The 14,842-nt window shown below is 37.7% G+C and overlaps 1 protein-coding gene, 1 long non-coding RNA gene and 1 pseudogene across 2 annotated transcripts; 2 read left to right on the forward strand and 1 right to left on the reverse strand.

Annotated features, from left to right (window-relative positions):
* Positions 1 to 1,286: 1,286 nt before the first annotated feature.
* On the forward strand, positions 1,287 to 7,470 carry LOC145016838 (glutamate receptor 3.5-like; annotated as a pseudogene).
* Positions 7,471 to 7,785: 315 nt separating this feature from the next.
* On the reverse strand, positions 7,786 to 11,565 carry LOC145014448 (vacuolar protein-sorting-associated protein 11 homolog). The gene is made up of 5 exons (XM_078972818.1): positions 11,255 to 11,565; positions 10,646 to 10,819; positions 10,231 to 10,554; positions 8,390 to 10,105; positions 7,786 to 8,307 (listed from the first exon to the last, which is right to left on the reverse strand). The coding sequence occupies exons 1-5, from the start codon at positions 11,474 to 11,476 to the stop codon at positions 7,915 to 7,917; spliced, it is 2,829 nt and encodes a 942-aa protein (XP_078828944.1). The 5' UTR covers positions 11,477 to 11,565; the 3' UTR covers positions 7,786 to 7,914.
* Positions 11,566 to 11,821: 256 nt separating this feature from the next.
* On the forward strand, positions 11,822 to 12,504 carry LOC145017815 (uncharacterized). Its single transcript, XR_013666673.1, has 2 exons — positions 11,822 to 12,022; positions 12,125 to 12,504. It is a non-coding gene; the product is annotated as an uncharacterized LOC145017815 (long non-coding RNA).
* The last annotated feature ends 2,338 nt before the right edge of the window (positions 12,505 to 14,842 follow it).

The raw sequence follows: 14,842 nt of genomic DNA on the forward strand, positions 1-14,842 counted from the left end.
AGGGGATGTGCTCTATTGGAGAAGGTTTCTTAGGATGCAGTAACTGTAGCATGACTGGGAGGGACTTGGTATGTCTCGCTAGTTCGGAGCTGTATAGTTTCAGAAAGAGACTAGTTAGATCCCTAGCTATAGTAAGCTTGGGGTTCCTCAGCAGATTGATTATGGAATGGTAGCAAGGATTGGGATTTCTTTTCGAGCGTTGAGCAACGAGGTGTAAGCGGGATCGAAGTGGGAGAGGATCCTCCAAGTGTTCAAGGGTAAAAGCACACAGGTCCAGAATGAGTACGCGATCTCTGAGAAGGAAAAGAACTAGTACAACGTTCGATGGTTAGTATGTGGTTGGGAATCTCGGTTAAAGCATAGTAGAGCGGCGGGACAGCCGCAGCTTCCTCCAGCAGTGGTCAGTGGTGGAGGGTGATGTAAGACTGCGGGTAAGCCATAGAATTCCATAGTAGCTTCGTTAGCGGAGTTGGGGCGAGGCCCTTATCTCCTAGTGATCAAATAGGGATTTGGAATGGGTAGTGGGTGAGAATAGTAGGGAGTTGCCTGTATTTCCCTAGAGAGGTGAGACCTTGAGAGAGGCCGCTCCAGGACGTAGTTGGGTGAGACCCGTGGGAGAGGCTCGTATGAGAGTAGCAGGTGAGACCTGAGAGCAGGGTTGCTCAGTAGTATGGTTGGGTGAGACCCGTGGGCGAGGCCCGTGCGAGAGTGGTTAGACAAGTGAGACTAGAAGGATAGAGGCAGGTGAGACCCGTGGGCGAGGCCCGTGATTTTTTTAGTAGTAGCATAGGTGAGACCTGGTAGGGACCGTAGTGTCGAATAGGGGATCGAGGATCCCAGGAATGTAGTGCCTGAATGATAGAATAGATTGAGCAGTTATAGGTAGTCGAAGTGCCTACGAAAGTCGCTGGGAGTGACTAGGAGTTGTGTTGGGACTAGTGACCGGTGAGAGCCGGTAATCCAGATATTAATAGACTGGTAGGGACCAGGGTGGTCTCAGTTCATCCGGAAGGCAGATAAGGAATAACAGAATTTTTCAGTCAGTAGCAGTGCTGGTAAGCAGTCTAAGGTGGAATTCATTAGTGGATCATGGGGTGCTCAACACCAAAGTATAGTAGAAAGAAATGACCAGTGGGTACTGGCGATAATAACCTGTAATGGAGGTAGCGGGAGGAATGGATTTGGTGAAGGATAGGACCTTCACAGTGACAAAAGAAATAGTTGGTTATGGAACATCGCGTTGGGAAGGCAAGAAAACGCACAAGAAAGAGGGGGGGTGAACCCCTATGGGTTCAGTTGCAGTACTTGGACAGTACCAGAAGGATTGTCGGTTGAGTAAGTTGTGTTTCTAGTATGTTCAGGGTTAGGGTTGACCCGAGATTATTATTATCTGCAAGGATTAATGGCCTTCAGGAGGATCGGGCGAAAGGCCAGCGAAGGTAGGCAGCGGGTGTTGGATTAATAAGTAGAGTGCTCGAAGCAGATCACATGCGGTTGGCCAGAGGAAACTTCGAGGATGAAGTTCAGTTTAATTGCGGGAGAGTTGTAACACCCTAAAATCAGGTAGGCCAAGAAGGAAAGAAAACCCTAAGTCAAAGGGTCAACTCGGCGAGTCCGAGTGGGATCCGGGTTCAGGAGTTAGTGACCGACTCGGCGAGTCGGCTAAGGGGACTCGGCGAGTCTGGTATGAGCGAGGAAAACCCTAAATCCCGGACTTGGAGCCTATTTAAGCGTCTCATTCTCTTCCCTAGAGTTCCTTTACTGCCTCTCTAACCCAGAACACCGAACCCTAAGCCCCATTGTTACTCTTTCAAGCTTCTAAGCCATTTTGGGGTGATTTGAAGGAAGAGGGAAGTAGGAAATCATTGGAGCTTCAAGAATTGGCCTTAGATCCAGAGCTTGTGGAACCTTTCAGAGTTATTGAAGGTACTAAGTTGTTTCCTTCATTTAGATCTATTCTAGTTATGAGTTTTGGGGCTTTTAAGCCATGTTTATATATTCATATGAGTTAGAAGCCAGATCTGAGGTTGCTACTTCGGATCTATGCTTATTTTGGCCTAGTGAAGCATAAAGTAACTGTCCTTGAGTTGATTATAGAGGCTCCTTACCTTAAACCCTAGTTTATGGTGTGTTTAGCCTAGATCTCCTTCTCTACACGTAAATTTTGCAACTTTACCTGAGGAATAGGCTTGGGAAGGGCAGATCTACAATTTGGAGTCCATGCATGTCTCAAAAGCCCTCTGCATGTATGAAGATTTGAATGGACTCGGCGAGTCCTTTGAGTGGACTCGGTGAGTAGCATGAAGTTAGGCAGGAACTCGGCGAGTTGGAAGAACAACTCGGCAAGTATGATGAAGATTGCCTTGGACTCGACGAGTCAAGTCGCAAAACCCCAAACCCTTCGAGTTAAGACTCAGATCAGTGAGTTGAGTGGGGACTCAGTGAGTTAGACAGGCCAGGACTCGGAAATCGATGAACTTGGTGAGTCAGCAGGCAGACACGGCGAGTAAGGTTGACCTTGACCAAGACTTTATTGTTAACCAGAGTTGACTTAGTTGACTTTTGGGGGATAGTTGGACTAAGTGTTGCATTGATATTGGTAGCTTAGGGAGCTAGTGGAGCAAGAGTTCAGAGAGTTGTCGGGCAGCAGCTAGAGGGGTTATCAGCAAGTTCAGCAAGTGCAGGTGAGTTTCCCTTTGTGTGAATGGGTCTAAGGCCACAATGCCGGCCCATGTAGAGACAAGCAGGAAAACCCGGGGGTCAGCCCTAGGCACAATATGCTAGTATGATATTCAGGACGAGGTCCAATGATAGTGGGCGGGTTCCCAAAGAATGGTTTATATGTTAGTTTATACTTGTTGTCTGTGTGATACATGTATGTGTCTGGTAGGGAGGTGAGTGTGGGCGAGGTCCCGTATCTCACCAATAGTAGAGTGTGGATGGTGTTCCACATCTCATTAGCAGCAGAACAGGGGCGAGGCCCAAGTTAGGGAAAGAGTAAGTGTGGGCTGGGCTCGTATCTCACTATCAGTAAGGGAGTGGACGGGGTTCCATGACTCATCAGTAGCAGGACAAGGGCGAGGCCCAAGATAGGCGAGGCCTCAGGACAGGATTTGTGAGTATATGTTAGCTTATGTGTTGTTATATGCTTATGTGCTATTATATGTTAGCGGGCGGGGCCCAGTGACAGGCGAGGCCTAAGTTAGACAGATCTGTATCTGAACGGGGCTCGAAGCCAGGCGGGGCCTGGAGCGGCGGGGCTGTTGTAGCGGGCGAGGCCCAAAATAGTGGGTGTGGCCCAATATGTGCAGTATGTGGTTATGCATGGTATGTGGTAAGGTGGGGAACTCACTAAGCTTTGTGCTTACGGTTTTCAGTTTTGGTTTCAGGTACTTCCGGTAGCGGAGGGAAGAGCTCGGGGTGATCGCATGGCACATACCATAGATTAGACAGCCTGGGAATGTTTTACTCTGATAACGAACATGTGTTTTGGAAATTAATACTCTGTTTATGTTTTGGATTGATGATTTTGCTTTAAGTAATGTTTTATTAAAAGAAATTTTTAGTCTTGAATTTTGGATCGTTACAAATCTTCTTGACTGCAAGTATTTAGAGATATAAACAAAGTTTGAATTTATAGGAAGATTTGAACAAAAATCCCAGCCTTTGAAAATTTAAATTTCCTAGGAAGTTGAACGGATGTGATTTATCTAGATAAAAGTTTCATGTCCTATTATAACGACATGATTTCAAGTTTAGAAATCTCCATCTTCCAAGATCTTGAAAGAAAAATTTCCAGGGGCAATTGCTATGGATATTATTTTGTAGTTTTATTTTTATGTTTGATCATTGACTAACATCATAAGTAGCCCAAGATCCTGAATAACCAGTGTCTTGGTATTACCACTGTATGTCTTGTATTTTTGTCATGCACGAAGATATGGGAAGATACAAGACACACTCCATCATTCTTACTAGCACTTAAAAACATTGCTCACAATCAGCTTGAACTTGTAAAACACACTCCTCTTTTTAATAATATTTTAAAGCAGAGTAACTTTAGTCACCTCCCGAGTTTTTATGTTAGATATCTTGAAGGATCAAGGGCTTTCCTCGTAGATCTTTGGTTGTAGCTTTGATATTAACATTAATATTCTCCATTATTTCAACTCTCAAACGTTTTAACACATTCATACTTTGCAGTTTTTCAATCATTATCAAGTATCTACAATAAATCTCTTTCTACATTCCAGATACAATTAAGATTCTAAATATACTAACCAGACAAAACCCATGCAACACTTATGCGATAAAACCCATACAACACTTATTCGCATTTCTGTTTAAAAGATCCTTATCATATTCAAAATCTTTTGGAGCTAATGGAAAAAGATGTGGTGGCTGCAATTGGACCACAATCGTCAACTATCGGAGATGTCATCTCACATGTCGTCAACGAGCTTCAAGTACCCCTCATTTCATTCGGAGCAATCGACCCGACCCTCGCAGCTCTCCAATACCCTTACTTCCTTCGTATGACACAAAGCGATTACTACCAGATGTTCGTCATAGCCGACCTCGTAGAATACTTCGAATACAAAGAAGTAATCACCATTTTTGTCGACGATGATTATGGCAGAAAGGGGATTTCATTGTTAGGTGATTCACTCTCCAAGAACCTAGCTAAGATTTCTTACAAAGCAGAGTTTACACCAGGCGCATCGGAAACAGACATAAGCGAGCTATTAACATAAATTAATTTAATGGATTCTCGTGTTTATGTCGTTCCTGTAAAACCTGATTCGGGTCTCCAGATTTTTTCCATTGCCAAAAAGCTCAATATGATGACGAGTGATTACGTTTGGATCACTACCGACTGGCTTCTGGCGGTTCTTGATTCGCAAGAACCGCCAGATCCTGACGCAATGGGACTAGTACAGGGTGTACTGTCCCTACATCGGCACACGCCAAATTCAAATTACAAAAAAACTTTCATCACAAAATGGAAAAACATCAAAGAAAAGGAAACAAATAGTTTCAATTCATACGCGCTTTATGCGTATGATTCCGTATTTTTCCTCGCACACACGATCGATACATTCTTGAAATCCAACCCCAAAATCATGTTTTCTTCCGACCCGAAACTTCAAAACAAAAACAGGTCCCACCTTCAATTATCGGATCTTTAAACGTTTGACCAAGGTCAAAAGCTTTTAGAAACACTTCTCTCAACAAACTACACAGAACCGGCGAAATCCGGTTCGACCCGGATAAGAACCTAGTCCACCCAGCGGGCGTACGATGTTTTAAACATGGGTGGGACCGGGGTCCGCACGATCGGTTACTGGTCAAACTACTCGGGTTTGTCGGTCAACTCTCCGGAGACTTTATATAAAAAGCTGGCGAATAGTTCTACGAGTGCTCAAAGGCTTTATAGTGTGATTTGGCCTAGTGAAACAAGTGTGAAGCCACGTGGATGGGTGTTCCCAAACAATGGGAAGCCTTTAAGGATTGTGGTATCTTATAGGCATAGTTATAAATAGGTTGTTACAAAAGATGTTAGGTCTCCGGAAGGTGTTAGAGGGTATAGTATTGATGTTTTTGATGGTGCTGTGAATTTACTACCTTACCCTATGCCAAGGAAGTATATTCTATATGGAGATGGTGTATGGAACCCGAGTTATAGCGATCTTGTGGCTGCTGTTGTTGAAAATGTAAGTTCTTGCTTGAAATAGCAACATACTTACTTGGAATTGGAACCCTATCAATTTTAAAGTTTTTGAGCTCTTAATTTTGACCTCAAAAGTCAAAGTCTACAAATTTGATTTGCGATTTTTTTGCAGATATATGATGCAGCAGTTAGAGATGTTACAATTATCACAAACCGAACAAGAATAGTTGACTTTACACAACCTTACATGGAATTTGGGCTTGTTATTGTTGTTCCTGTTCACCATTGAAATGTGGCTCGTGACAGGTGCCTTCTTTCTACCTGTTGGGTTTGTTGTTTGGATTCTAGAACATCGTTTAAATCACGAGTTTTGTGGGCCCCCGAGCCAGCAAATCATTACAATCTTCTGGTTTAGTTTCTCAACCATGTTCTTTTTACATAGTAAGTATTGTATTGTCAAGATAAATGATGTTTAAAAAGTATTTGGAAAAATAAGGACATACTTGGGCAAATGTATAAAAAGGTCCTTGTGTTTTCTGATTTTTACCGTGTTTAGTCCAAAATTGAAACATTTCTCGGTTTGACCTTGAAATAAGGACCAAATTCAGAAAGTTCTTGAGACGAAAATGTTTCAATTTTGATCTAAACTCGATAAAATCAGAAAGTACAAGGACCTTTCTTGTAATTTACTTAAGTAAACAAGGACAAGTTTGTGAAAAGTTAGGGACTTTTTTTTTCGATATTAAATCGTAATTTCTCCGTTAAGTAAAAAAACAACCATGCAAGGTTCATATGAAACATTTTCTAGTTTAGTCAGAAAATCAAAACATTTTCTAGTTTTGGTCCTTAGTTCAAGGGTTCATATTAATTTTTGTCCTTGAACCAATAAGGACCAAAATAGAAAATCAATATAAAACCTTCAAATAAGAACTAAAATTGAAAAAAGTTTCAATTTTGGATCAAACATGGTAAATTTTGGAAAACATAGGGACTATTTTTGTAATTTACTCAAAATAAATGAAGATAAATTTGTAAAAAGTTATGACACCACGGAGAAAGGATTCTCTCCCCACCTTTTTCTAATTAAGCCCTTTATCATCTATTAAGTCAAAAAAACACATACATATTTAGCTTTTTTTTTTTTAGAGTAAATTACTGAAATCATCCCTGTGGTTTGATCAAAATTGCACGTTTAGTTCTTAACTTTTTTTTTGCACTCAGATCGTCCCTGTGGTTTGATTTTGATGCGTTTTTCGTCCCTGTGGTTTGATTTTGTTGCATTTTTTGTCCCTTACATACATAAAGTTAGGGATCAAACATGCAATTTTTACCAAACCATAGGGACGAAAAACACAACAAAATCAAACCACAGGGACGATCTGAGTGCAAAAAAAAAAAAATTAAGGACCAAACATGCAATTTTGACCAAACCACAGGGACGATTTTAGTAATTTACTCTTTTTTTTTTTTTTTTATCAATTATTGTTTCTTATTAGAATGAACCTATAAATGACTATTTTACCCTTTTGTCTAAAACTATATTAAAACTTTACCAAGTGAAATTTTTTGTAACGTGCAGGGGAGAACAAGGTTAGCACGTCCTGTTATGGCTTTTCGTGGTGTTGATCATCAATTCAAGTTACACAGCTAGTTTGACTTCGATCTTGACCGTTCAACAGTTGACTTCTGGAATCGAGGGTTTAGATGGCATGCTTGCAAGTAACAAACCAATTGGAGTTCAAGATGGCTCTTTTGCGTATAATTATTTGATTCAAGAACTTAATGTTGCAGAATCATAGTGAAGATTACCTAAATGCCCTTAGACTTTCTTTGAAGCTTCACACAAAAGATCACATCACACATGTTAATTTAATTACAAAGTTATTAAATTGACTTTTGACCAAAACATAAACGAATTCGGTTTGGGCAGAATCAATTTATACCCCATTTTTGCAAAATGATATGAGTTTACCCTATTTTTTGCAAAAGTAAGTTTTATAAGTTTACCTTAGTTTTGCAAAAAACTAAACCTTTAAAATTCCTTCACCCCATGTCTGCATCTAACATCTTTTTGAGTACATATCATCCAACTAATGCTGATGTGGCAAATCAAATAACAAATGAATTATAAGTTCATAATTAAAACACCAAAACCTTTCAAATGTTTACAAACACAAAAGTGAAAACAAATCAGTGTATCATCTCCAGAATCACTCATTCCGGTTTCCAAAACAAAAGATTGGTCAGAAACCAGGGGTGGAATTACCGTTTGAATTGAAAGATCCTCCTCCTGATTCCTTTTTACTAGTTTTGCTAATAATCCCTTTTCCAAAATACTCAGCAATTACTGAAAATCCATCTTTTGAATTCTTAACTTGCTTAAAAAACTGATCTTGATTCTTGGAATTTTGTTCCAAGTTTCTTTTCATTTCAACAACAGATCTGTACTCAGGGGCACATTCGGGACATTCTTTTTCATTGTCTCCAAGACAACGTTGATGAAAAGAATGCATACACATGAAGTGGACAGCTGGCAGATCGAGTGTGAAAGTACATGCACTACATTTGCTTAGTTGAAAGATTCTTGCATTTGTTCTTAAATCCTGGATTTCTTTTCTCATTGTCAGTGTTTCTTCCTGTAGAGTAGATTTCAAAGATGGAAATGAATTTTAACTATTAAAATATCAAAATCTTTATAAAAAATTTTAAAAAACAAACCTGGTATTTATCAATCATGCGACGATCCTCTTCAATAAGCTTTGACTCATGTTCCAATTTTCTAGCAATATAATCCCGAATAACAGAAAGAGTAAGACATGGATTTGAAGAAAGTGTTTGTAAAACCATAATAGGAGGCAAAATCTCATCTCTTTCAATATAATTCAAAACTTCTCTTACTTCTTTTGAACATTCTTCCCCTAATTCACCAAAATACTTCAATAAATCAGCCCATAAAGTCGGATCACCACCTTTCCCTGAATCCCCTAACCTCTTACAACAACCGATCAAGCCTTCATGATCATGTGACCTCATGTAACAAGCAATCACCTCTTTATAAAGTTTCAACTTTTCATAAAGATACAAAAGCCCTTCTTTAAAAGAATTCATTTCACATAGGATTATAGCCAAATCAACATCGTACAACGGTTGTTCTTGATCCAAAGGCCATGCGGTTTTCAACAACAAAAGCCCTTTTTGAAGCCTTTCTTCATGATCATTTTCCATGTTTTTCGTATCTTCTTTAGGTGATTCGAGTAATTTCCCATTTCCATTTGAAGTAGTTGTTGTGTCATTTTCTAGTGACATTGATGGGAAGTTTAAGTCACTTGACAAGTATAATTCCAATAAAGTGTTGTGGATTTCGACTTGTGCGGGTGAATCTTTGACTTTTGTTATATACTTTTCAAGAAAATTCATTAACGATCTTGGATAATGAACAAAAATGTTGAGAAAGTCAACGGGTGAAGGTAACATATAGGAATATGATGTCTCATTTGATGCCCCTTCAGTGCAAAGTCCCATGAGGATTTCGATTGTTTCCATTGGTTTATGCTCGATAAGTATTTTCCCATATTCTTTAACAGTGACCCCACTTTGACTTTGGTCAAGGCTAGAAATATACTGCAAAGCCTCATCATATCTTCCCAAATCCTCAAGCAAAATCTTTAAATACCATTCATGTCTTCCACTTCTTTTAGCAACAAACATTGCATGTTCATGATAATTCGCAGCTCTACAAACCCTAATCGCGGTTTCCACATCAAATTTAATCTCACCATCTTCACTTCTGATGAAAACATTCAACTTGTCAACATCTTTCAATTTGGTGTAACAGTTTAAGAGAAGGGTAGTATGGTCTTTCGACGCAAGACCCTTTTCGTGTAGCTTCTCGAGGTAATTTGTAAGGTTGTAGATTCTTTGTGCATCTAGGAACTTCTGGATGACATAAGAAGGTTCTAGATGACCAATTGTATGAATGTATTGACTCATGGCTTCATCAAAATCTTGCTTCATGTATAAATGATCACCATATTTTCTTAAAACTTCAGCAGTTGCAGCTGCATCAGCTTGTTGACTTTGAACAAGATTAATGGCGACTGTGTAAAGGTTTTTTTTGAAAAGCATGTCGAGTTTGCTTTCCATGTCTTTTTCTCCAATACATAAAGCCGATTTATCGTTCATGATAAGGAGGATGCTTCCCCATTCACAAAGCATATGAGAGACTTCTTTGGTTACTATACTGTGTGCAATTAATCGGTTTTTAAGGTCATAGATGTTGAAGGTGTTTGATCCACTTCTTTGGTCTGAAATTACACATAAAAGGTATCCACGAAACCACCCGAGGAACTTCTTTTCTCCTTCAAAAGCCCAACATGGACCTCTACCATCAACCTCATAGAAATATACTGCCTCAGGTCGACCAATGATAAGCTCCTAATAATTAACACCAAATTGCAATACACTTTTATGCTTAAAACGATAAACAATAACAATATACAGATACTAGCAATAAAGCAGAAAGCAGATACTGGCAATAAAGCAGAAAGGGTGATTGATACCAGGCGATCATTCATGGCGACACTATTGACATTACTTCCAATGTGATCAAGGGTTTGTCGAGCAGCTGGCTGAGTCTGCAAGTTAAACAAGCTTACAGAAGTTGGAGTAACTGCAAACAAATGAAAAGCTTTCCCATCAACACGAAAACCCATTCCAGTAATACCACATTGGGATTTATCTTGACTTTTCTCCACTTGAAGCATGAATCGTTTGATACGTTCACGTGCAATGTCACCTTGGATGCAATAAATGCAACCATTGTCTAGTCCAATAGCTATCAGCAATATTGGTGGAGCTTCTTCTAGAACTAGAAATGATGTTATCTGAACAACAACAACAAAAAAAAAAAAGTAACAACTCCGATTACTTTTACCCATAATGTTTACAAGAAAGTGAAAGTATAAAATTTTCAACCTTTGCTTCTGGGAATTGATTTGTGAATATTCGTAGTATTTGGATGCAATCAGGAATTGGTGTGCTTGTACCCTCTGGTTGAGTTTTATCTAGGTCAAAAACCTTGAGGCATACAGATGATAATTGTGGAGATATTTGTTCATCTTCTCCAACAGTTAGTAGGAAGTTGCGTTGCTGGTCAATTCAGAACAAAAATGGAAAAAGATTAAAACTTTCTAGTGTTGACTTGTTGCATACTTGGATAACAAAGCTGTGTATTTTTCTTCCTTGATAGTGTTAGCTATCAGGAATAGATGGAGCAAGAAAAACATCTTTGAAAGTGCATGATTAACCATTAGATAAGAAGATCAGAGGAAATTGTATAGCCAAAGCTGTAAAATTCTTCTAGATATTACAATTTCTTATCTTGTTTCTTGATCTTGAATTCATTCCTATCAACAAAGGTAACTGGATTTAGAAAACCTAATTTCATGTCATTCTGTATAGGAAAACCTAGAACCGTAAATCTGCACAAATGTGTTCTAGATTGCTAAATTCACGTACAACGTGATCAACAATGGGGAAATGGGTAATCAGGAATTATAGACAGAAAGAGAGCGATGAAAAAACCTTGAGTTGTTGAATGAATAAAACAGAGGAAGTGTGAGCTTGGAATCCATAGCTGAACTTAAAACCTCGATCTAGTAAACTAACAGTCCCATCTTCACATCCCACCGCGATTTTCCCCCTTCCGCTGGAGCAACACTCGATTTTTCCAGCGACTTCATCCGGGACCAAACATTTTCCGGCGTATTTCTCCTCAAAGAACTCGAATTTCCTCCATTGATACATGTTTCTTCAACGTATTGAAATCAAATCGGAGCCCAGATTATTCTACGCAATTGTAATCATCTCAATCTGTACAGGATACGCCGATAGTTGAAGAATATGTGATCGATCACATTGGAAAAGGACAAACTACACGAATGGTCCCTATGATTTGTGGTGATGTGCAAGTTTGGTCCCTAACTTAATTTTTTAACTCGAAAGATCCCTCAAACTTTAATTTGTTGAGTCTTTGGCCGGTAGCAGATTTGAAAAGACTAATTTGCCCTTATATTTTCTTTTTTTGGTTTTCTATTATTTATCACATTTTTAAATTAAAACAAAAAACAAAAAAACAAAACCATCGCCCACTCCACCCTCATTCCCATTTACCCAACATATCACTTTTCTCTCTCTCTCTCTCTCTCTCTCACTCTCTCTCTCTCCACCCCTTTCTACTGGTCCGGCTGTCTTCTTTGACCACCGGTCGTCACTCCCCCGTGGATGTTTTCCTTTGCCATCGACACCGACATCACAACACTCGAGGCTTCGTTAGTTCGTCTTCTCTGAGAGGTTTCATTATCCCTTTTCTATGCCGCCTATCAACCCTAATCACCCTAATCATTGTCGGGATCCTTTATTCTGACATATCATCAACGCTCTGTTGATCTGCAGAGGATAGTGTTGGATTTGTACCAAAGGGGAATCGAGATGCCCTAGTCGTCAACCACCACCGGACCGCCGACCTCCATCAATCTTGTCTCTTCCACCCTTCCTGCTGCTAGACAATCTTCCATATTTCCTGCTGCTTCATCATCGATCATTTTGGCATCTGGGGTTCAAAATTTAAAGATTGTAAATGTTTTGATTCTAGTATCTTATACTTGATTTTTATATTGGTTTTGGTTTTGAGGTTTGATTTTGAGGTTTATCAAGGTATGATTTCAGATTTGATGCTAAACTTTGTAATGATTTTGATCTTGAGGTTTATGAATGTATGATTGCAGAATATACCTACAATGTATGATTTCAATTTTCTGGTTTGATTCTGAGAATGGTTTTGATCTTAAGGTTTATCAATATATGATTTCGTTTTTCAACTTTAATTACGAGAATGATTTTGAGTTTTTTTAGCAGTTGTTAGCAGAGGTGATCGGGGATGTCGGAGTTGAACCGTAGTACCGGTGGTAATCGGTGTTGGTGGTTCTTTGAACAAGAAACATCGGGGGAGGATGGGGTAAGGATTAGTATGACCTTATTTTTTAAATAAATGATAAAAACATTTATTTTAATCAAATAAATCAGAAAAAAAAAAAAAAGATAAAGGTAAAATGGTCTTTTTACAGCTGTTAGGGACGACTTATGCAACAAAATAAAGTTTAAGGGATCTTCTGAGTTAAAAAAAAATATTAGGGAGCAAAAACGCAAATTACCACAAACCATAGGGAGCATTCGTATAAATTATCTCAGGCGAAATTAAATTAAAATCGTGAAAATAAAAAAGTGAAATGAGTGAGAACATGTTTGTTTTGTAGTCCTTGGACGTAGATATCCGTTTTCGACTTCAAGACCCGGATGCCATGTCCCCATAAGATATTTATTTAATTTTCTATTGTGTTTTTTTTTGGGATAATATATACTATATATATACTATTTATACATTATTACAAGTAAAATGATAAGTAAAATGATAAGAGCTTTTAGAAGACGAAGACTTTTAAAAATGAAGACTTGATATTTATTACTGGTGCATAAATCATGATCATGATCATGTTGCATTCATTTATAATGAGGATATGATTGAAGAGGTTAGTATGTTATGAATAGTTAAATGAAGACTTGATATCCAATCAAAATTTATGAAAGTCGAGTTGTTCTAAAAAGGCATTTACAGCATGTTGGGTCTTGCAAATCTTTCATGTAATGGTTCATATGTTACGTAATTTAAAGAAATTTGAGCCTCTTCTTAATTGGTAATACTTTATGCTAACCATGATGACATCTTCTATCTAACCATCTTTCAATAGAGATATGCCTTGGGATTCCTATAAGAGTGGAGTTGCATTGCTTCATATTTCATACATATAATGTATGTACTTTGAGTTTGTTTTTCAATATATATATATTTTTTTCTATCTATACATTATTTTTAAAGATGTATTACATATTTGTAACTCACGATAACATGTGCTCAAGTAAGAAGCATGTATTACAGTGGGGTTTAACAAGAGGAAATAGTCAATACAAACTTCAAGAATGATGCCTTTGTACATGTATAAAACTGTTTATAACTATTTTAATGAAGTGTTACTCATTTTATGTTAAACACTTATTTTATTTAATTTTATTTAATTTATTAATTTTTTAATGTTTTTTATTATTTAAAAGTACAAATATATCAAAAATTATAAGTTTTTATTCTCTACAATCATATATCAACATCTCGATATGTTTTTACAACAAAAAACTATGTTACATCTCTGATTCCATTCACATTTATATGATTATAGATTTTGGTCAAATAATAATCAACACAAGTTCATTTCACATTCACATGAAAATAGTGATGATGGTTCTTAGCTAAATATGCCACCTTGTCTGAAAAAATCTAAAAACACCATTTTAACATCTACCAATCAGAAAAGTAAAAAAATAAATATGTTAAAACTTAAAGGGGCCAATTTGGACATGCTTCTTTAAAAATGGATCGACTTGAATGATATTTTATCTTTGTAATGGATAAAACTAAAAAATCTTGGCTAAAAAGGAAATGGATCATATGGGTTGAAAGCATGTTGTTGTTTCTTGCATTTGACCCTTAACTTAATAATAGTTATTGTATCATGTTCAATACATTAGTTATTTAGAAAAATCAAAATACATGGACAAAGAGGTGTTAATTTGAAGATTAGAAACATGCCCGATTCTGAGCCTATATGTTTTGAAGTGTTTGTTAGCTCTTGAATGCATTTAATTAGTAAAATAAATAAAAATTTTGAGTAAATTCCATAATCAAATCTCCCTCCACGGTATATAGGAAATCTGATGATGATTAAATGATGCAGATGACACCGATTCTGAATGATCACTTTTAGTCTCAGCATAATCGGTTTCTTCTTCTGTATCCTCTTCAAGAGGATAATCCTGTATAATCTTTTGCATTAGTGAATGTAATGATCATCATCAGAAAGAAAGAAAGTTCACTAATAGGCAAACAAACAAAATCCTTAGTTCCTTACTATGCAGTAGGAATCTAAATTTTTTTTACAATATATAAATTGTTTAGAAAACGCCTAATACTAATACTCCCTTCCATTCCAAAAAATAAGAGCAATATGAGCCTCTCCCTTCCATTCCAAAAAATAAGAGCAATATGAGCCTCTTTATTTTTTT

This window comes from Lactuca saligna, chromosome 9 (assembly GCF_052625555.1).
Source record: "Lactuca saligna cultivar CGN05327 chromosome 9, ASM5262555v1, whole genome shotgun sequence".
In the NCBI taxonomy this organism is placed as follows: domain Eukaryota; kingdom Viridiplantae; phylum Streptophyta; class Magnoliopsida; order Asterales; family Asteraceae; genus Lactuca; species Lactuca saligna.

What these genes read in the sequence shown, in the direction of transcription:
- LOC145014448 (XM_078972818.1), bottom strand. Translation starts at nt 11,476, where the DNA reads ATGTATCAATGGAGGAAATTCGAGTTCTTTGAGGAGAAATACGCCGGA. An exon ending in TATTCATTCAACAACTCAAG is followed by an intron (nt 10,820 to 11,254) that starts GTTTTTTCATCG and finishes TGAATTGACCAG; the next exon opens with CAACGCAACTTCCTACTAAC. An exon ending in ATCAATTCCCAGAAGCAAAG is followed by an intron (nt 10,555 to 10,645) that starts GTTGAAAATTTT and finishes GTTGTTGTTCAG; the next exon opens with ATAACATCATTTCTAGTTCT.